Source organism: Cyprinus carpio, chromosome B14 (genome assembly GCF_018340385.1).
Source record: "Cyprinus carpio isolate SPL01 chromosome B14, ASM1834038v1, whole genome shotgun sequence".
Classification (NCBI taxonomy): Eukaryota; Metazoa; Chordata; class Actinopteri; order Cypriniformes; family Cyprinidae; genus Cyprinus; species Cyprinus carpio.
Genome location: NC_056610.1, coordinates 17,629,810 through 17,656,947, shown reverse-complemented (window position 1 = coordinate 17,656,947; position 27,138 = coordinate 17,629,810). Strand labels below are relative to the sequence as shown.

The 27,138-nt window shown below is 36.2% G+C and overlaps 1 protein-coding gene across 3 annotated transcripts in view; it reads right to left on the bottom strand.

Annotated features, from left to right (window-relative positions):
- rnf130 (ring finger protein 130) overlaps positions 1 to 27,138 on the bottom strand; it is a 43,421-nt gene that overhangs the window by 10,018 nt on the left and 6,265 nt on the right. For 2 of the 3 annotated variants that reach the window (XM_042738283.1, XM_042738282.1), the window contains exons 3-6: positions 17,616 to 17,807; positions 8,209 to 8,459; positions 6,244 to 6,315; positions 1,829 to 1,911 (exon numbers count right to left, since the gene is read on the bottom strand). In XM_042738283.1, coding sequence (XP_042594217.1) covers positions 1,829 to 1,911; positions 6,244 to 6,315; positions 8,209 to 8,459; positions 17,616 to 17,807 — 598 coding nt within the window. The remainder of the gene's footprint in view (positions 1 to 1,828; positions 1,912 to 6,243; positions 6,316 to 8,208; positions 8,460 to 17,615; positions 17,808 to 27,138) is intronic. The other variant, XM_042738284.1, reaches the window with a different exon arrangement.

Sequence of the window (27,138 nt, the reverse complement as noted above, 5' to 3'; positions counted from 1 at the left end):
AACTAGTTACTGCACGTAGCAGCTTACAGTGTATCTATATAAGCATTTATAGCATGTGAACATGTACAGTATGCGTGTTTGGTGTAAGATGATCCACAAAATTAGCAGCTAGACTTCCAGCTGTGTGACCGGGTCATACTCGGCAGATGGTGTCTGAAATGGTAGGAAAGGGCATGTTTGTGTATTTGTGTGTGCATACTGTATGTCTCATTCCTTTAATATACTGTGCATGATTAGTGTTTATCTGTTTGTAAGTACAAATGCGTGTGTTTGTGTGTTGGCTGCCTAGAGGTCACTGGAAGCTGAGCTGCTAAAAATAAGCAGAGCGGGTCTGACAGAGTAACGATTCACAGCAACAGCAGTGCCATATTTCCTCAACACACCCACATCTCACAACAGCAAGTGAACCCTGATCTACCTTTTCTCTCCCCAAATGCAATTTGACCATTATTCAAAGTCTGAGGTGAAAACCAAATTGCACTGGATAATGCAAAAATATTTTACCAGTGGACAACACAAGCCAAAATGTCACAATGGGTGAAAACCAAATTGCACTGGATAATGCAAAAATATTTTGTCAGTGGACAACATAAGCCAAAATGTCACAATGGAATAAAAAAGTTTCTCCGCTTGTAACATGGGAAATTCCCACAAATATTTCAACGTTAAAAAGATGCTCGCGACAGACAACGGAATGTATCATTTGCACGTGCTTTTGAGTCTTACAATTTTAAACATTCAAGTGCTCAATTCAGTACTTGTGCGCTCTGTGACTGTGAGATGCTTTCTGTGAGCCGCCTCACACCCAAAGTACGTGCACATAGAGACACATCTGAGAGCGCACGCCTTTGTGCGTAAACGGCAAAATACATACCAAATATATGTCAAAATGCCCCTCTTGATGAGTATTCTTGTAAACAGTCGATTTATAAACACTGTCAGTATACAGGCTATTAAGTTAATGTAAACAGTTGAGAAACAAAACTTATGTGTAACAGTTTGATCCGTGCATGAGGCCTGAAAGAGACAGCAACATAAATAAGCCTGCTGCTGTCATTAATGTTTATTTATACATTGAAGACTAACCAGTGTTATTTTAAAGTTACATAGATTATTCTGTTTCTGTGGTATTTCTGTACCTGAATATATTTGTTAAACCTACCTGAAGAACTTAAAGCACAGTTAATTTTAGTTGTATCTTGTTATTGTATTTGTTTGTGCATTTGTTTGTGATATTTTTTTATTTTTTTTTTTTTTGTTTGTTTGTGTTTTTTTGTTTTTAATTTTTTAGTTTAAGTGTTTTAAAATTTTTTTTTTTAAAGTTTTTTTCTTTTTATTATTAATATTATGAATCAACATTATAAATTGTAACACAAATACAATGGGTGACGAAACATTTAGTTTGGATAATTGTAGTTTAAAAATGTGTCAAAAAAATACCCTAACACCACCCTCAAATTAAAAAATCCCCCCCATAAGAGGAACCTAAAGGGGGAATTTCCCCCATTTTCCAAAACGAAATTCAGGCCCTGATATATAACCATAACAAGAGCAGTTTAAATTCTGAATAAAACATTAAGGATAATCTTAATATAAATGTAATTATTATTATTATTCTTATAATACAACAACAACAAAACAGAATGAAAGAAATGTATATTAATAAATATTAGTAGTAGTAGTAGTTTTTCTCTAAAAAAGAGAAATTAATAAACTGAGCATTTAAAAAAAAAAAAATAATTAAAAGTTAATTTGCAGAAAATAGTGGATATTTCATTGCTAGTGAAACTAAATGCATATGTAAATACACACAGACACACAAACTTACTTGCAGGGTAGGATCCGGACCACATCGTTTAGCTGATAACCTTCAATGCACACTGCACAATGATTAAAATCTGGCTCTGTTTCCTGCAAAACATGAACACAAGATGGAGAATAAAGATAGCCTTTTTATTAGTCAAAATAAAATTAAAAATGTAATTTTCAACATTAGAAAGTTTCATTAGGATACATCAGGGCAGTTTTAGGATCATTTGCCAGTCAAACAAGAACAGGACTGTCAAATGATAATTTTTACAGAAGCTTAGCTAAAATGCAATAAATGAGCACTGACCACACGTAAAGTGAAAATGTGTCTGACAAGACACATTCATAGGCAAGGTGATGTTGCAATTATTTTTTTTTTTAACAATTACATGCAGCAGCATTTTTGACTAGCTAAGGACAAAAGGAAACCTGTTCAAGATAAATCAATATCAATACAGAAATATAAGATACAGAAACACTCTTAATATAACTCTCTTTAGGACCTTGAATCTTCCATACTATTTCTACTTAAGCATCACTAGCCCATTATTATTAAAATATGTATGCTGACCTTATGACACACATCTGTGAGAAACGGAAATAAGGTAGGTGTGAAATTCTCTTTAAACTCTTGGCATTGTGCTTTGAGTACCTGCATTTTGCTCTATATTGATCTGATCTCTTGACCTCCTCGCAGCCTTGTCCTTGTATTCATCTTGCCCAGCTATTCTAAAGTGCACCATTTAAGGTTCAGATATCACACTCATTCACTTGATTATAAAGTCAAACTAATATGAAATTCTTTTAATAGAGGAGATTTATATGGTCTAACTACGGTATAGCAATCTGTACAGTTACAATAGCAAAGTATGTATTGTCTTGTACACAGTATTGCATGCAGAATGCTGTTAACATAAAAGCACACTGCACATAATAAACTCTTTCTTGTAAAGTCCAAACAATACATCAAGGGTTTAAATGCACAATAACTGTTTTTATGTATGAGGTGATAACTAGCAGTCACTCACTTAATTAAAAATGCATGTAAATGAGGTCACCTAAAAACATGTGATCTGCATAATGAGTACAGTGTTGAATAATAGTTAAACAATATCATTGCATAATGCACATGGTTAACTACTACAACAAATAGTAGGCAGCAAAATATGCACTATAAGCTGTTCATTATGCAGTAAGCTAATATTTCAGCTAGTACAGTATGTTATTATGTTAAAACACATGGCTCCTGTGACGAGAATACATGTGTCCTAAATATATAGTTTTTTAGTGACACTTATTTAGACACAGTTTTACAATTCTAGGAACACTTAAATAAAAAATAAAGATCAAGACGAGCACATAGTATTATGGGATGAAGTCATATTGGCAAATGAAGTAGGTCATGTGGGTATTCCATGCACACCATAAATTTGCATACTTTGCACAGTACACTTATGACATACTCCATTCCTAGTCTAATGTATGATAGCATGCCATTCTGAACATTCAGAGTGTATTTAGTGTCAAATCATTTCCTAACACGGATCCCAAAAATACTGGGATATAAATAGAATAAAACCATTCCGTCAGTGTGGTTCTAGAAACTCATGTCAACTCTCAGAGAAAACTATAGGAAGCTGCTCGGGTAACAGTGTCTCCATCTACTTACTGCAGGGTGACTGAGCAGGAGAGAGCGATCGTTCAGCAGATTTAGTAGATACAATGTGTCAAAGATGCTGTATTTCTCTGGCTCTGCTTTCAGTCCATATGTCACTTGACTGACCTATGAAGTCAGTCTGAAGCGAATCTTGACATCACAGAGGAAACACTGCCTACTTACAGGAGTGACTAGTGATCTGCATTTCTTCATATAGATTTTTTATTTTTTTTTAAATAATACTAAGCTTCTGTGTTTTTATAAGCCTTTATTATCAATTAAGAAATGCCTAATCATGACAAAGTTATGACAAGATCAGCTAGTGCAGTGATGTTTGTGTGTTGATATAAGCTTATTTATTTTATTAGATTTTTGCAATAAACAGTATTATCATTAACTAAAACTATCAAAAATCAGTGATTCAAATAAAGCTGAAATAAAATCAAATAAAAACGTTCGATGAAAAAAAACTTAAACTTTAACAAAAAACAAGAAATCTTAAATTCGCAACTAACTGAAATAAAGCCTAAGTCTTAATACTAAAATTATTCAAACAAAAACAATTAAATTAAAGCTGAATAAAAATATATATAAAAAATTAAATATAATAAAATTAAAAATGACAACAGAAATAATATTACTAAAACGTAAACTAAAATAAATAAAGAAAATGTAAAATAAAATCTAAACTAATTCAAACTATTAATGTAAATAATACTAAAATGACACAGACAATCAACTTAATTATTTGATGAGCATATCATTAATTCCATAATTTTTTATCGCCTTTAACAAGTTATAGTGCTACAATAACTGCTTAAGTGGCATTCCCAATATTTAATATGACTTCATAAATTTCCTATAAGACTTGACGTTATGCAGCAGCAACACTTTCAAATATTATTTATATATTATGATAGCATAAATATACCTCTAGTAGCAGGCAATGCATCACTCTGGCAGCTAACTAGACCTCCCTGGGCATGGAGCCATTTAGAAAGTGACAAAAATCCTCCTAGGTTTTATATCACACTGCCCTGGTCTTCCTGGAAGCATCTTCTCTACTCTAGATGCTATTTCCGTCACCTGGCAGTGTCCTGTCTACTCTGCATGGTCAAGGTCATGTTGTGGCGAGAGGTGTTCGGTTTCTAATGGGCCCCTCTCAGCGGGAGAGTCATCGACTGTGGTCCGGTCGGTCCCTGCAGAGGGACATGGCCGATACTCAGAGTCTTAGAGGCTTCAGCCAAGGCAGTGAAGCTGTAAGGATGCATCATCACTGGAAAATGCGTCATAACTCAGTGAAAAAGTGTAGGCGATCGCTTGAAAAGGAAAAGGGAAAAAGGAGAGAGACAGAGAGAGAGAGGCAGAGGAAGACAGACAGATGTTCTCTCACTCAATCTCTACCGATCATGACCTCTCAGATGAAAGGTTTCAATTTCTTGCAGCACTTCTCCAAGGCCACTGATGTTTTATTCATGGCTGATGTGAGCTGACCTTGACTGGGCTATGATACACACTGACTGGCACGGCTCCACCCCTTCTCCAAACCGAACAGCTGTGAATCCCACGACCCTTCTTACATCATCGCTCACCTGACAGTCATTCACCTTTACACAGGTCAATGTCTTTCTTTGGACTTTGTGGTACATTCAGCAAGATCACTTTTAGAGATGAACCTAAACTGTCTGTCACCAATATTTAACCGCCAATTATTGATTAAATTAGACCTTGAGCAAAGGTTTAATATGCATTGTACTATTATACAAGCAATGATACACTACTTGCATAAATAAACTGTGCATTATTTTTTGTAAAAATGCTGAGATCCCTAGTTACTTTATTATAAAGAGACCAAAAAAAAAATCAGTGCAGTGTTGTTTTTTTTGCTGTAAGCAGAAAGTTGGATTTCAACAGGTTAACCTGATCTGAGTTTGCCTTTTTATTATATTTTAAAAATCTTAAAAAACTGAATTTACAGCAGCCAGAATATATGCTGATTAAGTACTCAAGAAACAGTCAATGTTAGAAACAGCTGTGCTGCTTAATATTTTTATGGAAACTTTCATACACTTGTATGATACTTGGATGAATTGAAAAAAATAGAAATGTTTTGCAACATTATAAATGTCTTTACTGTCCCTTTTGAAAAAATTATTAAATCCTTGCGGAATAAAAATATGAATATCTATGAAAAAGTATTATGCACTATATTATGCAAGCAATGATGCATTTACTGCGCATCTGTACATGTAGTGCAGTGTTGTTTGGTTTGCTGTAACCAGAAAAAGGGATTTTAACAATTTCACCTGCTCCGAGTTTGCTTTTTCTAAAGTAATAATAGTGAGCAGATACGTATCACCATCCAGCAATTTCCAAAGGCGTCGTGTTTTGTTTATGCTCTTTAGGCGTCTGCTTTTAAACCGCATGCACTCTGTGTAGACTGTAATGTACGGGTTGCTGCTAGACAGCAAGGCTGGTGGGAGAAAACGTTTCTATCTACTTGTATTTTTCAGTTGTTGAACACAGCTGTAAATAACCAAGCTGTGTGCGTAAAGAATGTGATTAAGCACTCAGAAGAATAGTGACAGCCATATTTATCTGCAGTGCGTACGTGTCCAGTGAGACCTTCATGGAATACGGAGATGCATTATGAATGGAGAACTGCACAAACAGTTCCATAATAGGACACAGTGCTTCGTACTATAGCCTGGCAGACATGACATGGATAGATTCGAGCCTGAGAAAAGTAAACAAGCAATGACGTCAAAAGACCTCACCTTGTCCCCTCTTTTTACTGTCCTGGTAGTCAGCTTGCTAATGGCCTTCTTGGCAGCATCTCCCAGCCGTCGCTATAGTAACAAAGGACAGAGAGGAGACAGTAATTCACATAATTTTAGATTCGCAGCTTGACTTAATGAAACAGGAAATTAAAATTGCTAAACAAAGTTGGGGAATAAAAAGACTCTGAACAGCAGAAAAATATTGCAATTCAGATTTTGATAAACAAGGTAGAGTTGAATAATAATACAGAGGAGAAAGCATTAGCAATATTAATTGGGATAAAAGCAACATATTAGAGTGTTTTATCAGGATTGTATAAAGCAAATGAGGCTGAGTTAGTGAAAGGCCTGACAGAAAGGGCATAAATAAAAGTGATGGGCAGTTCATTGTCTGTGCGTGCGTTTATGAGTGTTTGTTCTGAGATGTCCTCGGTCTTCATTCTGCCAGTTTATTGCTAAATAAACAGCTCAGTGATTTACCACCGACAGTTTACAGAAAAAGCCAAAGGGGCAACCAGGGCCAAAGGATTTGTGTTAGCGAAACTGTGCATGTGTGTGCTATATTTGCAAGGGTCTCAAAATGTCCTCTCAAATATAGACACAAATACACTGACTCGTGAGGATGTCTTCACAAGTACGGTTGATAAAATGGCCAAATGATGTTTTAATTAAAATCTAAAAATGCCAAAGGGGTTAGGGTCAGTCTGCACTAATTATAATAAGCTTAATTAAAAAACAATAGAAGTCAATGGAAGGTGCAGTATGTGTGTGTGCCAGTGTGTGCAAATGTTTGCGATTACATTTAGGTTAGATGTCACCAAAAAACTAAACTTATCAGTTAATCTGTGAAATACTCGATCCATTAAAATGTTTATAAAAAGACGTCTCTTATGTTTACCATTTATTTGATAATACAGTAAAAATACAGTAAATAGTAATATTGTGAAATATTCTTAGAATTTTTATTAGAATTATTAGATCCTTCAGAAATAATTCTAATATCAATTTGGTGTTCAAGAAACATTTCATTTATGTTTTAACTAATTTTTTAAACAGTTGTTCTGCTTAATATTTTTGTGGAAACTGTCATACATTTTAAGGATTCTAGAATAAACAGAAAGTTTAAAAGAACAGCATTTATTTGAAATATATTTTTTTTTTTTACATCATAAATGTTTTTACTGCCACTTTTGAATAATGTATCGCACTCTTGCTGAAACTTTTTTTTTTTTTTTTTTATATTTATATGATCACTCCAAAATCAGTGGTAGCTGATCACTCCAAAATCAGCAAGACACAACAAAAGATATATTTTCATAAAACTGTATAAGCAATAACCACACTGGCAAAGATGTGTGAAAATGTTTATGACTTGCCCCCTATAAAAAAAAGATTTAAGTAGCCTTCCACATTGTGAGGGCAAGGCCTTGAATTTAAATGCACTCACTGTTTTTATTTCACTCCTTCGTAGTATAATCGGTGTCTACTACTTTAAATTTAACTGGTAAATAAGAGATTCAGATTTTACATATTTCTCCTTTATACCAGCAGATGTTAAAACAGCTTGATTATAGCCATTTATGCCAGTAGTAAATTCAGAGGTCTGGTAAAAGCGATGGGCTGAGAGACATCAACACTTCAGTGTAGTTATGAGGACTGTGAGTCTGTGTGTGTGGAACCAGACGCTGAAGAGGCAGAGTGTCACCAAACACACACACACACTTCTGCATTAAGATTTCATGAGCTGGGAAGGCTGGGCCATTTACTACTATCTTTGAGCACACAGGAAGTTCCTGAAGGTCACATAAACCTGTTAAATATCAGAGAAGAAAAATCTGGCAAGGTTTTTAGATGCAAGCTTGAGGGTGAGAGTGTGTTTATGTGTGTTTTGTTCAAAACAGCAACAGGAGAATACTGAAGCAGAAGTGCTAGGCTAGTATATCAGTGTGTGTTCTGTAAGACCTGACTGCGGTCCCGTGCGCTGGTGTCTCTGATCTTCTGGATGAAGTAGAAGATCAGCCAAGCAGAGGAGATAATCATCAGCACGATAAAGGAGATGGAGACAAACACCAAGGAGCCACGGTTGATGTTCTTGGGCAGCCCTCGTGACCCAACCATCACGGACACCAACACAGTCTGGTTCTTCTCCAGGAATCCCAGAATCTCCTTTCCAAAGGACTCGGTGATCATTACCGCCACTATGTCTCCAGTTCCTAAGAGAGATAAATTATATTGAGGTTACTTTCATCCAAGAAAATTATGTGAGGGAGAAAAAAGATTAACAATACACTTATTAAATAATTAATGCAATAAAATACTACAAGTATGAATAATCATAATAATGATCATGATAATTGTTATCTGCATTTAATAATTTTACAGCACCTTTCAAATTTAAATGTTTGCATATTTTCATGATTGCAACCTGTCAGAACAAAACCTAGATGGTATACTATTTGAAAATGAAGAAACGAGGATGTAAATATTAGTATTGTAATTTTACAGTAAAATACAATTATTTGTATTACTTATTTTACAGTATTACAAATTATTAATTCTTATTTTGTTCACATTTTTTATTTTAGGATAAATAAAAATAATCTCTATTATTTTTTAGTCATACTGAATTGGTCAAAAACAGTGAGAATGAGGCCTATGAAAACTCACATGGAAAGAGTTTTCTGAAATCATTAAGTATTAAATATATAAAATATTAGGGGTGCATCTATCCGATACTCAGGATCGGTATCAGCTCCGATACTGGCATTTTCTGCGGATCGGGTATCGGTCAGACGAGACTGATCCCAAATCCAATATTGTGCGTATCTACTATTCTGTGTTATTCTTGAGCCCCACGAAAGGCACAAAAACATTATAAAGCACCAAAACGTTTTCATGCACTATATTTCAAGTGTTCTGAAGCTGTTTCATAGTTCAGTGTGAGGTACAGATTAATATTTAAGTCATTAAATTCAAGTTCACATAAACTCTTCTCTCTGCTGTGGCTGTCTGTTATCCTCCATTTAGCAATCAAACTGCGTGTCTTTTTGATGTTTCATTGTTAGGTACAGATATTTAAACAGTTCTTCTTAGTGAAGCGAGTTCATCAAATCGGAAACTCATTTCAAGCGTCTCCAGTAAGAGGTTTTACTTAAGTTATTCACTTTTGTAACGTGGCTGACACTCCCTCTGAGTCAAAATAAACCACGGGATCTGCATATGCGCTCTGTGCCAATCTATATTGGCGCCTTTAGAATTATAATACTTTTCTGCGCAATCAAAGATTATTAATAGCCTTTCTTATTCTGTCCTATCTATGTTGCTGCCTTTATTACTGTGCTATACATTTAAAAGAAACGTCTTTTAGATTTCTATATAAATGTATATACTTGTTTTTTCATGAATGTATTTTACAACAATACAAAGAGCAATGTGTAACATTTTACCAGAGTTTAAACATATTCACTTTTATTTGTAAATAAAATATTTCACTAGATTTTATAAAAATTATTGTGCACCCATGATTTTTCTAGAGCATCTTTTGCTGCTGAATTATCCAAAAACCTAATTTATAATAGCATTTTTGTCATAGATTATGATTATATATTTTTCCATTTGTTATTTTTCATTCAAATGAAGTTGTCTATATGTAGTAGATTGTGTTTAACACACAAAAGTGTGATGATCAGGTCAACACAGAGAAGTATAGAAATTCTACATGGATTTAAAAAAAATGTTATTTCTGGTATAGTTTTTGATGTGTATAGGTTGTTAATTAGTTTTTTTGGTATCGGATCAGATCAGTTCTGAAAAAATGGTATCTTTGCATCCCTATAAAATATACAACAAATACACAGAGATCCATACAAACAACAATTTACAGGAAAGCTACACAACCCATGGCAGATTCATTTAAAGTAAGGATAGATAAATGCTACACAACCCATTGCAGGCATACAAACGCACGGATGTTGTCCAACTCAGTTTAATACTCCTGATCTGACCTATTAAACATTCACAGTCACACAAATGGCACAGTAATACTGCCAACACAAAATGAGGACAAACAAACACCCCGTCCACCCCCCCAACCATAAACACACACAATAACACCGATCTAGGGCTTAGGCCGTGCCATAGACACTGATATAATACTGGCCCTTAGGCTTTGCAATAATAAGGTTAGAACAGTACAGATGGAAACCTATTGCAGACCTGTCCTAGTCAGTGATCTAATCTCACTGTATTCTGCACTAAAACTGCCCTATATACAGGGAAACAAATGCAAATACTATTATACTGGTCAAAACACATTTAAGCAAACGAGACTCAAAACTTTGTTATTTTGACTATAGCAAAGATATGATTAACCTTGCTGGCACAAACTCAAAATACAAACCATTTTGAAAGATATATCAGATATATATCAGACTGCCTCTGTCATATCTAGCTGTGCCCTGACATTTTCACATGCAACTTTCTGTTTGTGGTTTCTGGCATTTTAGACTACAAGTGTTTGGAGTGACAGACTGCAGTAACACATCTTTGAGGTAAAGTTCTTGTCAGGAACTCGAGAAAGTTCTAAACCACTGAAATGCCATAATACAACATTAACTGGCTTTTTCTGATGACGAGTCTCAATGCCTCTAGGGTCTACAAGGCATAAATCTACTTTCACAGCTTTGTAGCAGAAGATAGTATGGCAGGGCTGTGAAAGAATCAAAAGGGATACAGGTTATACAAAACCTCACGAAAGGCACCACATAGAGATATAGGTTCTTAAAGCATTACGTTGATTAAAAAGAAATGTGAGCCACAGTGAAACAAATCCTATAATTTTTAAATGGCACAGCTTAAAAACTTTAATACTAACTATGAGATAATGCTTAAAACTACATACAATCAGTGGATTACGATTGTAGTGTAAGGCTAAAGGGTGAACAGGCATGCATTTATTATGGAAGTAATCAAGGGTGCATCGTCCCTTGTGTATAAAAACTGCTGCATCTTACAGCTAAATCCTGAATGTCATAAGGGTGCAAAGAGAGTGAAAAAGGAGTCTGATTGTCACAGAATGTCAGTGTGAATGTGGCTGCTTGTGTGCCTGACATTATGGTTGTTTCATCATGCATAAACAAAGGTTTAAGTTGCAGTCTACCAGCTGGTTTGTTTTTGTATAAATTTTTTTTATATGCACTGGTGTACGTGAGCACTTATGTTTATGCGCAGGTGTGAACGAGACGTGACTGTTTAGCACGCTGCCTAGCTCAGAAGACAGTTTGTCAGCAGTAAAGATGATGTCTAAGGCAGGACAGGGACAGTTTGCTCCAGCGGTGACTGATAGAGCAGCTCTGACCAACTCCAAGGCCTTTTGACATACATCATGGTGCATAACTCACATACACAGGCACAGTCTGTTGATGACACTTACAGTATTACCAAACTAAATATTATGCGCTATAATAATAATAATATCATTATCAAATATGATTCCAATAGAGATCTCAATAAAATTAGCCAAATATGGATTAAAATGTAAAAAAATAAATAAATAAATAAACTATTAATGACTCATCTTTCATGCATTAAGGATTGAAAAAGTCTAAATGGCTTTACTTTATAACAGCGATTATAAATTAATTTTATTCATTATTGATTGTTCCTTGCATAAAGGTCAAGGCATGCAAATATTGATCTGTGTTAAAGGGGAAACTCCCTCAAAGGTGGTCTTAAGCCCTGCACATGCCGGCTGACACCAACAGTGAAGGTGCTGCAATCCTTCAAACCACAGTGACTCAAGAGAGCATGTGGCATTATGAATTTAGATGTACTTGACATGTTCTTAAGACCTGCACATGCTGTCTGGTCCGAGTCGAGTCTCGAGTCCCAGTGTTCGAGTCCGAGTCCAAGTCCGAGTCACCAAAGAAGACTCCGAGTCGAGTCCAAGTCGAGTCACCATTACCAGAGTTCGAGTCCGAGTCGAGTCTCGAGTCCTGTATTCGAGTCTGAGTCGAGTTTCGAGCTCCCAGTGCCTACATGTCTCCACTCTGGGACCTTCAAAGAACTGATAAAATGTATTGAGTTGGTAGGCATTTAAGTCCATTATATGAAGAAAACATCCTGAAATGTTTTCCTTAAAAAACATAATTTATTTTCCACTGAAGAAAAAAAGCCATGGATATCCTGGATGGCATTGGGAGGAGTAAATGATTAGGAAATTTTCATTTTTGTGTGAACTAATCCTTAAAGGATTACAGAAATACACTCAGCGAAAAAAAGAAACGTGCATTTTACAGGACACTGTATTTTAAAGATACTTAAAACGTAAAAATCAATACGATATGCCGAGAGAGAGAGAGAGAGAGAGAGTGTGTGTGTGTGAGAGAGAGCGCGTTTGTGTGTGAGTGACTGAGTGATTTAGCGTGAGTGCGTTTGTATGTGTTCAAGTGAATGTGTGTGTGTGTGTGTGTGTGTGTGTGTGTGTGTGACGGCACGCGACTGGTCAGAAAGCAACGTGTAACGTTAGTCTGACATGTTTCTTGTTCACGACACCACAGGATTTTAGGAGTCAAAATTGCGTCATCCATCTGACACAGTGACTATCGCAACAGGCAAAAAAGAATCATGTAATCTGATCTGACATGCACGAGCGTAAAGTGAGTGACGTCAGTGAGTGTGTTGTCAAGCAAAGAGAGCGAGCGGTAGCAGTGTCTGTGAGGGGGAAAAAATAGATCCCGGCCGGTCTTGGGCATGAAACAGGAAAAGTGTAACACCTTATATAAATTTTTTTTATAACATATTTAGTCAAAAAAACAACGTGATGAATGCTCAAGTCCGATTTTTTATATCCTCGAGTCCGAGTCCAAGTACGAGTCATCAGTCCGCGAGTCCAAGTCGAGTCACGAGTCCAGAGAATGGAGTCTCGAGTCGGACTCGAGTCCAAAGAATAGTGACTCGAGTCGGACTCGAGTCCGAGTCCAGGACTCGAGTACTCCATCACTGGTACTTGACAACAGTACTTGATAGGGCTGCACGATATTGGGAAAAAATGACATTGCGATATTTTATTTTTCTGCGATATATATTGCGATATGAAATCTAATCTAATTTTTTCTTACAACAAAAAATGGGGTGAGCACGTTACATCTCATTTTTAAATGATTTAAACATCAGAGTATTATTTAGAGTAAATATTTGTTTGTAACTTCAGGATATGGTTTGAAAACATTAACTAACATGAACTTACCACGAGCAATACTATTGTTACTATTATTTATTAATCTTTGTTTATCTTATGTTTCATGTTTGGTAATGTTACTTCACAGTGCATTAACTATGTTAACAAATACTGTACAACTTTTGATATCAACAATGAAGGCTATAGCCTCAATGTTGAACATGAACAATGTTGTAGAAGTGCAGTTTAGTAGCAGTAAATGTTAAATAATGTAGTTAAATAGTTTAATAAATAGACATTATTGTACACTTATTGGTGTACAGATTTTTTTTTATACACCAATTCAGACGTCTCGTGAGTTCAGTGTGTTGGACAGGTCAGTTGTTTAAACCATTCATTAAATTGAATCGGTTCAAAGGAATCATTAGTTCGTGAATCAGACCGTGTACGGCACGCGTGTGTGTAATTATCTCGGCAGTTTAGGATATCGCACAGATTTGACAACACAGAAAACATTTTCATCACTGGATATCGACAGCATCGTGTCAATTGATTTTTTGATAATATGCGCGAGGGAGAGAGAGCAAGACGCGTGTTGTTTGAAGACGAGGTGAAGGTGAGCGCGCGGGCGCAGGGCCGGGGCTCGCTCGCTCGCCTCTCTCTCTCTCGCTGCTCTTCTTATATGGCGCCGACTGACAGGACTTCAAAAAACACATGCAAAATGATAAAACTTTCACTCATCCGCGAATCACATTCGTCAAGGGCCGGGGAGCAGCTACGGTTAATGAATACGGATCAACTGACAGCCTACATCACACATCCATGTGACTATCGTGGATTTACAACGTGATATCGATGCTTAAAGACACATCGTGTTGTACTTGATGAATTTAGATGTACTTGACAACAGTACTTGAAAACAGATATTTAAAGGTGTTGATGCTATTGTAAAAACAATGCTCAGAGAAAAGCATGACTTATCATACTCCTTATTACATTAAAATCATATTTATTCCTGTGATGCAACGCTGAATGTTCAGCATCATTACTCCAGTCTTCAGTGTCACATGATCCTTCAGAAACCATTCTAATATGCTGATTTATTACCAGTGCTGGAAACTGTTGTGCTGCTTAATATTTTTTTGGAACCTGTGACACTTTTTTTCAGGATTCTCTGATGAATAAAAAGTTAAAAAGAAGAGCATTTATTTAAAATATAAATCTTTTCTAACAATATACACTACCGTTCAAAAGTTTGGGGTCAGTAAATTTTTATTCTTTCTTTTCTTGAAAGAAATTAAAACTTTCATTCAGCAAGGATGTGTTAAATTGTTAAGAAGTGATAGCAAGTATTTATATTGTTAGAAAAGATATATACTTGAATAAATGCTGTTCTTTTTAACTTTTTATTCAAATAATCCGGAAAAAAGTATCGCATTTTCCCCAAAAATATTTGGCAGCACAACTGTTGCCAACATTGATAATTCTAATAATAAATCAGCATATTAGAATGATTTCCTAAGGATCATGTAACACTTTATACTGGAGTAATGGGTGATCAAAATTCAGCTTTGCATCACAGAAATAAATTATACTTTAAAGGATATTAAAATAGAAACCATTATTTTATATTGTAATAACATTTTGCAAGATTACTGTTTTTTCTGTATTTTTGATCAAATAAATGCAGCCTTGATGAGCATTAGAGTCTTCTTTAAAAACATTACAAGTCTTACTGATCCCAAACTTTTGAACAGTAGTATATATTATATATATATATATTTATAAATCTTTAAGTCTGTTGCTCTTGAAAAAAATGTGTCAGTTTGCTTGCAGCTGCCAGTTTGCAAACATGTCTCCACCTCCCACACACATACACAAATGCAACCCCAAACTTCCTGTGGGTGCACAAAATATCTTTTTTACGCCAGAACTGCAGGATGCAGGTGATTGAATGCGCACTGCATAATACAACGATATTTCTTAAAAAGCAGATTGTGGAGATGTTTTTATCGTCCATGTTTTGTCATCCAGATATAGTATTCATATAACATAGGCTTAAATTGCGGACTGGGGGCTAGACCGGACCGCAAGGGCACTTTAGCGTCGGACCTTTTCAGCTTTTCAGTTTAAGCTTTCCATCTAATATTTGTATATATATATTGTTTTAGCTCTATTTCATTTAAAGAAAATGAACACTCTTAGAAATCAGTCTAAAATTGCTCTGGTCTAGCATTCCATTCACAAAAGCGGAAGATCTTGTATAAGATCTTAATGAATTTGACAACAAGTCACCCAAACTCAAGAAGGCTTGCATCCCTATTCTTTTGAAAAAAAAAAAAAAAAAAAATCTTGTGACACTATGAATCAAAATCCAGCTGAATCGTGAGGTACCTCAAGATTAACAGCTGGTACATCGAGGTTTGAATCCCATAGGTGGCAGGGGAAAAGGACCCTCTGAATAAATCATGCAATCCTGCTATATTTAACATCTCATCAATCCCATTCTGATAGCGCTGCCGTGACTCACCATCTCCCCTTATTTTCCCCTTTCGCTGTACGACCCACCCCTTTATACATCTTATCACACCTCTGAGAAGCTTTAGGTTGAATCCTATGTGCCCTGTGCATCCTAAGCTCTTGAATATGTGCCAAGCTAGAAGCGTGTGTGTGTTTGTGTAGAGAGTGCACCTGCAGAGCAACAGTGACTGCACTGGGGGATGGATTCCAGTACGCACAGTCCTTCACCATGTCCGAATGTCCTCAAAAACCAAACCAACAGTCTCTGTCACACTCTCACGGCAGGTTTATAACCCCAAGACAAATGATGAAATACCTACATACACAAACAATTAATCCTGAATGTTCCTGCTCCTCAAGGCTGCTGTTTTGGGTTCATACAACTGAGAATCATCCATATATTTTCTCATAACATTAAAAAATAACAACCCATGAATTAACAACCTCCAATCCCATCTGCTACTAAAAGCCACACACCTCAAACCACACTTAAAGAGAGCAGGAAAAACAACTAGACAGAGCACCACATAAACAGAACAGAACACAGAGGTTTTGAGGAGTTTCATTGCATCCATGGCGATTTTTTTTTAATAATAGGTGCGATTTAACTGTCACAGATTTGTATGTATACATAGATCAACAGTTAAGTCTACCTAAGACAGAATGACAACTTGGTTGTAAAATTAAGATTATTCATATATTCTGAACAGGTGTCATTTAATTTAAATAGTACTACTAATGACATGGCTGTTAGATACAGCAATACTCAAAATAAAATTAAATAAAGTGTGTATTATAATTTGATCTACTATCTGACAGGACTACAGTACATTTCAAAAGCATGATTAATGTTACATGCAAGTATTATATAGACTTGCATAATTCATAATAAACAATCCATAATGTATTATATGTAGCTTGATGTATTGTGATGCCGTTGTCTCATGTCCGGTTACCATCTGTGTGGTCGGTTTAGTAAACATTAATGGAATGTAATGGCCATTAAAATTACTGTGTCAGCTGTTGATTTTACCAAAATGCTTTAAAAAATAAATAAATAAAGAATAAAAATACATTTTTGCTGAGCACAGCAACATTTTCCCTCAAACTGTCTGCTGCCCACTGCACAAAACTCTTCTAGAGTAAGTGACAGCCACACACACACACACACACGTTTTGATTAGTTTCATTTTGCAGTTAGCTTTACTTTGCAAATTTTGGAGCTGCAAAATAAAACTGTTTCTCTATTGCACTGACACATACACACACACACATGGTACACACTCTCCCATTTAATTTGATTAGTTTTATTTTGAAGTTAGTTGTACCTCACTGCGTTAAAATCTGCTGCAAGCATTACAAAGACCTTAAAGTAACTGGTCAGGTGTATTGCTCAATAAAACTGTTTCTCTATTGAATTGATATATTTTCAAACAAAAATGGTGATTACTTTAGTATTTTAAAAATATCCATTTACATGTACATACACTCAACAAAACTCCTGCATGTCAACATGTAGTGTTAAAATTACAACAGGAACAAGCTTTGCGTCCTATCTAAAGGAACTGACAACAGAAGTTAGAAAAGTCTGCATGAGACTAAGTACATGGCACAGATTAGAAGGAGAGAGTTGCATGAGTCATAATGAGAATACATTGATTATGGCACTCACCTTCATGAGCCATCGTGACTGTGTCCTCTTTGGTGCTGTTATTGTAGATAATGACAGCCGAGGCATTGAAAGCAGCTGCCTTGAGGATCTTCTCCTTGAAGGTGCACTTCCCTCTCTGCATAATGGCCACCCAGTGTGTGGTTTTCGGTGGGACTATGAACCGGGTGGGACAGCAGCCTTGCATATCCACTGCTAAAAAAAAAAAAAAAAAATTTACATTTTTTACATTACACATGCTCCAATACAAGTTACGCTCATTTGCTCACCCTGTTCTGAGTTGCCATTTTCTAAACTTTTTGCAGCAATATAGAAATAAATTAAAGTGATTGTATTTTACATTTCACTTTATTTTACACGTTATTGTACGTTCATATTTCACATCAAAAACTGGTATTAATGATGAAATTCTAATGGCATTGTCCATTGAAATTTGGAAGTCATCCCAAGACCTGCTGTACAGTACATCCTTATGCATAAACAGATTTGTGTTTTTAATTGCTTTTTGGATTTTATTTTTGGATTTACTGTAATGAATGATTTATTTTTGTATTTCTCATTATTTTTTTTATTTTTATATTTTTTATGCAACTTTCTATAATGTTTCTTGAGCACCAAATCAGCATATTAGAATATGATTTCTAAAGCTTCATGTGATGCATAAGACTGCAGTAATAACTTATAAACAATCTTACTCATTCACAATCCAAAAGAGATCAACTTAGAATCCACTTCAGATCCAACTGGAGGAACTGAATTATCAGTAGGTTGTGCTTGAACGCAGCCTCACTGTGTTCTGTTGACTTGCATTTCTGATGAAACTCACACTCACCAGCATGACATTTGTGGACTGAAAGCATATCCCCAGTAAACTCATTAGCGACGTAATAGAGTATGTGGGGGCTGCTTGCCTCCTTATTCTTTATGTGACTGCTCCACTGACACTGGAGATTAAGGAGTCGCTCTGATGAGTTGGGCTATGCAAACTAATGCCCTGTCACTTCCAAACACTGACTCATATGTCGAAGCTGCCTGGCCTGCTCCCGAGGAGAGGTGGAACCCCCACAGGGAGGCAGAGCAGGTCACGATAATTGATTGTCTTTAAAAGGTAATACAAAGGTTTTTGCTTGTTTCAGCACCCAGCCCACCTCCCCAGCAAAGCCCACCATCCTTCCTACAAGGCATTCTGGTAAGACTTTTGCACTAAACGCAAAAATGCAGAAAGAAATTTCTTTACCATTAGGTTTACACACACACAAATGCATGCACTTTCACATATCTGGGCACGCACACACAGACACAGAAGATGAAGCAGTATCTAATATTTATCAGTTTGCAGCATCAACACTGAGATAATGATGGTGTTTAGATGCGTGTGTGTGTGTGTGTTTACTGGGGTGGAGGAGCAACAGACGAGTCCAGAAGCTAATAATGTTGGTACACAAGCTAATATTGTAGGCCCTATGAGCACCATAGTATCAGCATGAATTATTCATGCAGCTGACCTGCAGCAGCCGATGAGCAGAGCTGAGATACAGTCGTAATATGAATCCAAAAATCACCTGATATTGAAGCATAAAAACAGCCTGATGGTGCATCAAAGATAGATGAGAGAAAATTACAAATGCTCACAGGAGGAAATTAATTCACAATTCAGGGCTCCAGACTAACATTTGAGAGCAGATCTACAGATAGTGGAGCAGATTTGGTAGCACTGGGGGTGGTGTGGGGGGTATTAAAATATAGATCATTTTATCATAAAATTACTATTGTTTTGCAATAATAAGTGCAGTTACTAATAATATTACATGTTCATTTCTTGTTTATTTTTGTTTTGTTTATTGTTTATACAGATTTGACAGTAAAGCACCATGCTTAAATTAATACACTACAAAATGTACTTTTATTAACAACAGTAACAGGTGCAAAATTTAATTTTCATATACACTACAAAATGTACTTTTATTAACAACAGTAACCTTTTAGTATACCAACCGACTTCAGGGATTATGTTTAATTTAGTAGTAAATTGAAGAAAAGTTTGCTTTTCAAGTCACTGACTTTTCTTACTTCATACACAAAAATAAAGTGTAAAAATATGACAAAATCTGATTATTTGATATTTTATAATAGTGATTTTATAATTTCAAAATATAGAGAAAAAGTAGAAATTACTGACTTTTAAGCCAATAAGTGCTGCCGTCTACTGGTTATTATTGTGTTTTGATGTATTTTTTTTTTATTTGTTATTTTCTAATTTTAATGTATTAAGAGAATTGATCATCCCATTAAAAATTACTTTCAAACTAGACCATTTTAGAAATTCTAAGTGCTGGAAATAGTTGTGTGAAATGCTTGAAACTCATTGAAAACTGCTTGAATTGCTCTCTCAAACGGTTGTACAAACCCTGAAATGAATTATGTAATGCATTCGATTATTTCTACCACAACATCATGGTTACAGTTAGCGTTACTGCTTCTGGTTTCCTGATGTATGTCAGCGCTGTTTAGAACAGAGCATTCTGTACAGAATTTGATTGCTTCTCAGTAAATCTTGCAGCAACCTTACCATTGTGCAGCGAATTCAAACTCTTCTCACTGGATCTCGCAGCACTGTTGCATCTGTGCAGTAACGTTTTGATGTATTTTTTTGTTTTGATGTAAAAGTGTCGCGAAATCTTTTTTTCCCATGTAAAGTTGTTTTGGGGTTGGTAAAGTTTGTTTTCTTTGCGGTGCTGGCTGATAGGGTGTTTTTTTTTGGTGTGCAGCGTTGCCGTTTGATGTTTCTCAAATGCAACAAAAATGACAGCGCTTATGAGCTGGACAATGCAGCGGTCGCACCAGTGCAACCGCTCACAAAAATTTGTCCCACCAGCAGAAAAAATGGTCGCAGTCTGGAGCCCTGCAATTCTATATTTCCACAAAAGAACCTAGCAACGAAATAAAGAGATAAATATAGAATCTAATTTCGGCAATAAATATACTGATTTCATGCTTGTGTTCATCAGCGTGTTTTAATTAAATGTTAAATTAATGTGCTGTAATTGCAGTAAGTACTATAAGTCCTTTAAGGTCAAGGTTGGTGTTGCATAGTGCCTCTCTGACTTTGCAGTGTTATCAGTGCTGAGAGGGCATATTTGGGTTCGTAAGGAAAGCTGGTGAAATCTGGTCTTCTATTTGAACTTTCTCCAAATTGCGTAAGGTTATATAACGAGCAACTCAATGACATCCCAAAAACTTAGTGATAAAGCAAGAACACATGAAACAATCGGGACGGTTCAATTCTGTGCTTCAACTTTGACATGGAAATATTCAAACTGTGAATGTCTGTGTCCTCAGCATGAGAGGACGCATCCATTTCACCTCTTGTGGAATAAAAAGGCACTTTCCATGTCAATGAACCAGGATTGGTCAGTGAAAACGGTCAAAGAAAATTATCATTATTGTTGTACTCTGACAAATTTATTATCATTATTGTAAGTATGATTTACAAGTACAAAGTTTTGATTAACAAAGCGAAAATTATCATTATTGTTGTACTCTGAATTATGGTATAACTTCAAAACGATTTTAACGTCCTGCGCAATTTGAAAGCTAATACCTTTGAACGTTGCCGTCACATAGGGGCAGCTGTGGCTTAATGGTTAGCAAGTTGAACTTGTAACCCGAAGGTCACAGATTTGATTCTCAGTGCTGGCAGGAGTTGTAGGTGGGTGGGGAGTGAATGAACAGCGCTCTCTTCCACCCTCAATACCCATGGCTGAAGTGCCCTTGAGCAAGGCACTGAACCCCCAGTTGCTCCCCGGGCGCTGGATATATAGCTGCCCACTGCTCCGGGTGTGTGTTCACTTCTCACTGCTGTGTGTGTGCACTTGGATGGGTTAAATGCAGTTAAATGCAGTATAGGTTACCATACTTGGCAAATGTCACGACTTTCACATATAGAGCTTCATATGCATGAGTTTTCTAATTCAGAAGGTTTGCTTGGTAGGTTGTTGCGCTTGAGTGATGAAGAACTCTGGTACGAATCCTGTGAAACTACGGTTCAACAAATCAGCTCAAATCCGCATAAGGAAGTTAAAATCGCATGGCTGCATCAACAAATCACTTTTGCATTTGTTAACACTATCGGGTAGGTTAAGGGTTGGGTTTGGTGTAGGAAATATTTCCAACACCATAGAGCATTAACCTTGGATTATTTGAATTCTGAACAGCGGCAATAGGTACCTCAAGCAGCGTAATAAAAACAAAGCAATACGTGACACGGTCATGTATTAAACGTGTGTTTTAGTGCCACCCTCTGGAGATTTCACTTTGAAACTGGTTCGTAATTATGGTGTAAAAAACTAGGACGCACCAAAATTTTAGGTATTACATTTTGTTAATTAAAATATCATTCTTCATGAATAAAATATCAATTAGATAATGACTTGGCACATGATTGTTGGATACAACAAGAGTCAACACCTCTGATGTGAGACATAACAAATCCCCATTTTAAAGAGCAGTGTGTTTACACTGTATCCAATTTATGAAAAATGCCAAAACTCTCCATCTGTCAGAGAACCATGTGAGAATTCATCGGCGGCAATGCCATCAGTTTGGCTAGTCATCATATGGTAACAACAGCTCAAAGTCCCACAGAGCATAGTGCCCAGGAACCAGAACCAAATAAAATCCAATACAGTATTTGCATTTTTAATTTTATCATTTTCTCCTTTCCTCTAGCTTTAAAATTGAGCCATCAGCATAAAATCTGATACAATCTGTGACTTATCCTTTAAACTAATTCATGCAGGGCAATAGTGCAGGAATGTGCACACAATTTTAAAAGTTATCTTAATAAGATGTCTTCCTGGAGAATTGAGATGGATTAATTCCATGTCTTATGTCATCTACAGCAGTGAGAAGTCCTTGTTAAAGTATCTTTTCAGTCTTGCTCTACTTAATACACAACTGGAAATTATTTCAACTTAATGACTCAGCGTGTTCCAAAAGCTTCAGGCTTGACAAGAAGCTATCATATTACCTAGTAAAAGCTGGTAAAAGTCAGGTTTTGTTTGATCTTAGAAAAGAGAAATAAACAATGTCGGTCTTCATTTTCATTTCATTGCATCAACATTTAAATGAACTAAATGCAAAGCCTGCAAATGGACAAATTGCATGTTCTCACATGTCCACTCTCTGCTCTCTAGTAAAATGGGGAGAATTACTAATGCAGAACATGAGACAAAAGTTAATGCAGTCATCTAAATGGGATCCTGTTATGAGGCTTTGACTTTACTGCATCATTACTACATTACTCAACCATGTAGCTGCAAAATAAACTTATGAAGACATTAACATTAATATCAGAACACGATTCTACTGGAAATGTTATCAGCCGTTCTGGACATGACCCATATTTTCAGAGCCAATAACACTGGTTCAGAGGCTGGTCAAGCAATCTGGCACTAGGTCATTTCTGCCAATCATTAGCTAGGATGAACAGATTGTCTGAAAATCAAATCGGTATCTTGTCCAATAGCTAGTCGGTTTTCACAAATTAAATGCAGTGCCAGAGGACATGTGCTTCCTAGAAACCCGTCTCCATTAATTCTAATCAGATGATGTGGGCCATGTGAGTTGATCAGTGTGAGTTTTAAACCGAACTGATCCCGTGTATCTGACCCCAGTCTGCTTGTCATAACCAGGCAGTGTGGACACATCAGCATATATACAATTTGAAAAAATTGGAAAATTGTACATTCCTGTTCAAAGCACCTTTACACTACTAATTTTTGGACAAAAGACTCTGAAAACAATCCTAAATTGATACTTCTCAACTATAAATAAAACAGTTTCAAACAAAAAATAAAATCATAAAGTATGTGCAGAACACATCTGCTGCCTTAAACAGCCTTCGTTTTTATCTTTGATTTTCTAGCTCGAACATTGTCTGCATAACCATGACAGGCATGTGCCAGCTTAGGAATGCTAGATACCATCAGCAGAAGCAACAGCATCCTACCATCAGACCACCTGCACTACAACCAGACAAATATGTCACAATAACCCATATCTCAGTGAGGTATCTCTCATCTCTCCCTGTGGGAGTCAGAATCATACAACTTGGTTTTGCAAACCTGAACAGCTGAAATCTGTTCTTATGCTGTATGTGAAACAGAATGTGATATTTGCATCACACCAAGCACAATTTTCAGGTTAATCTACAATGAGTAGTTTTAATCACTTCAATATTACATAAAGCATACATTAAATTCCAGGAAAAGCTTTCAGACAGATGCCGAGTCATTCATCCACAGCAGAAGATATGTAGGTCAATCCTCCTGACAGAAGTGCACATGAGAACTGTTGATGATGACAAGGCACATCACATCTACTGTATTTAAATCTGGCTATCTGGGTGCTATGAGGTAAAGTTTGCATGCGTATTAGTGGATCCCTACAAACTAGGTTCAGACACGACACTAATTTGATCCTCTGCAGCTCGTCTCCTAACATTGTGCTCATTTCAAATAAGAATACATTACGACCTCACATGCACCCAAACAGAGGAAAATCACTGGTATTAAGAAAAACACAGGCAGCCAATTTGCTTCCTCAACCCTGCTGGCCCTCTCCAACCTCACTTCCTATGACAACAACACCACTGCAATCGATGTCCCAACATTACTCTAGCTCACATTTCCTGCCTGGATCAATTAGAAGCATATGGCACGTCACATGGTTCCTGTCCGTTCTTTCATCTGTTTCTTTCAACAAATGGATTTTTCTGTTCTTATTTGGGTAATAGCAAATCAATGAGACTTAAAAAAACCCTCTCACACTGCAACCTGCAGTTGTTAACTTCAACTGATTTAACCCATAAAAATGTTGTTTTGTTGGTATAAACTAACCTATTTAAGTTGATTCAATGATATTAAATAATATTTTTCTATTTAATTGAGATCTTACCATTTTTAGCTTGCCATTTTGTTCTTGCACTTTAAAGAAATAGTTCATATGTTCATAGAAAAATCTGCCATCCAAAATAAAGATGAGTTGTGGATTATTGTGATGTTTTTATCAGCTATTTGGACTCGCATTCTGATGGCACCAACTCACTGCAGAGGATGCATTGGTGTAATGCTAAATTTCTCTAAATATGAAGAAACAAACTCATCTACACCTTGGATGGTCTGAGGCTGAGTAAATTTTAATTTTTTGGGTGAACTTGGCTATTTCTTTAAGGAGGATAGGAACATTATTATTGTATGAAAAAACTCAAATTTAATATCCAATATCTGTGAGTTTAATTTTTATGGGATAACACCACTCGAGCTAACATCTTTCTCTTATTATGGTCTCTTCAACAAGACAGAAAAGGAAATAAAGAAAAACCTATATGAGAAAAGAAACACGTTCAGATAGTGTCTGTTCAAATTTATATCTCTAGCTAACTTTTTAAATGACGCAATTAATTCTTTCAATCTACACAAACTCTACAGGAAAAGTATTAGCCTACTTGATAAAGATGGACCATGGGGTCACTTGCCCATTGGTGTACTTGTCGTGCGCATGACCTGGAGCGATTCTAATTAGCCCTTATGTCGGAGTCATTTACTGCCATTTGGGCTTATTCAAGCGTCATAATTCTATATGCACTGGCAATCATGCTACAGGATGCTTATCACCACAAATATGCATCACTTCCCACTGGCCACAGTCTTGTTTGAGGCTGCTACAGTATCTCTTGATGCTTCATGTCTGATTGGGGGCTTTGCTGGACTGGCTTTATTGGACACTAAGTTACCTCTGTATATTGGCAGGTGATTTTCTGTCTCACTACCCATTAGCTAAGTGTGGTTTGTTATGTTGCCAGACCCCTAATGATAGGAGCATCTGGTGGGGAACCTGAGAGAACTGAGTGAAAAAGAAAATGGTGAGTCACAAGACCTGCACTCCTTTTGTCTGTTTCTCCTTTTCTCTCTTTCAATGGGGTGCACTAAGAGCAAAAGAATCTTTTTGTGCTCACCACCTTGTTTAGACTGATGAGCCACTGGTAAGCTATACGAAGGGCAGGAGAAGAGATAAACAGAGGTCAGTCAAATACATTGAGGTCTCCTGAGGAAATATAATCTTAAAGCAATCAAACAGGAAGCAGTGAACTGCTTGTTTTTTACTGTATAAGACAGGCTCACTGAGGCTTATAGTGACTTAGTAGTTTTTCAAAGGCAAATACGGCACAATCTTATGTTTTGTTTAGTGCTGGAGTTCAAACGTTATTGGTGATTGACAGTTATCAAGGTTCAGCAACTGCTTTCAAAAACTTGTTCTTGTATGGCTTATAAGTGAAATGAAAGTAAATAAGGATGGACTGATTGATATCAACCAACATTTCTCTTAAACCTGTGATCTGCAAAATGCTGAATGTACTTAAATTCAGGGCTAGTATTTTTAAGTGCAGCATGCGCATATTGCAGGATAAATGTGTTTACGGCTGTTTGCATTTAGAAAAATAAATGTTAAACACGTATGAATTGCGATATGTCCAGTTTCAAGAATAACTGTAATTCTGTCAATACTATGGCCAGTTAGTGAGTAGTGACAGAAAAAATGCAAATAAATGCAAAAATGATGGGAACCCCAAAGGTGCAAATACAAATTGGAGTATGCTTGATGTAACATGGGTGGCACAGACAGATGGTGTATGCATTAATAGTAAATAAGTACAAATAATAAGAATAAGAACTTTCTCAAAAACAGCACATATTACTATCATTATTTCAGTCAAACTTAAAACCACCATCAAACAACTTTCCTTCCTTATGGTACATATGAGTTATGAGTTATATCTGGACATAGACTGAATCATGGCCATTTGTTAATTCATTTTTTTTTTTTAATTAAAGATTACAAGGGCACATGTATTTAAAAAAATATTGATGTGCACAGATAAATCATTTATAATAAATATTCCATAAAATGCAAGAATTGTCCATTTTGATTTCATTCTGATTTCAATTTTGAGTTTTTTCAATTTCATATAAAATATGGCATTTTTCTGTATCAAACAGAGGTAATTTTAAACTATTTTCTGACACGTATCCATGTAATTAGTATTACCGCAGTGCCCACTGTGGAGAATCAAGATCAGTTTAATCAGTGTTATTTAACACTCCAAAAGACTGTGTGACAAAAACAATACAAGCCCAAACCCACGCATCTTCCTCTTTAAATGTATGCAGCTGAGAGCAATAACATCCCAAACATTCCTTCCTTTGAGGGAAAATTCTTGGTCAGCTGATCAGTAGTACTGAACCACTCAGGAATGATTATGCTATAGTGAAATCACAAATGCAGCCATCCTCAGAGAGAGAGAGAGAGAGAGAGAGAGAGAGAGAGAGAGGGAGAGGGAGAGAGGGAGAGAGGGAGAGAGAGTGATGGAGTGAGAGTGATTAGAGTAACAGAGCAAGTGGGTGTTACTGCTTTATGTCAAGACTCTTTTCACACAATCTTCTGCTAAGAATCATTACTTTATCTC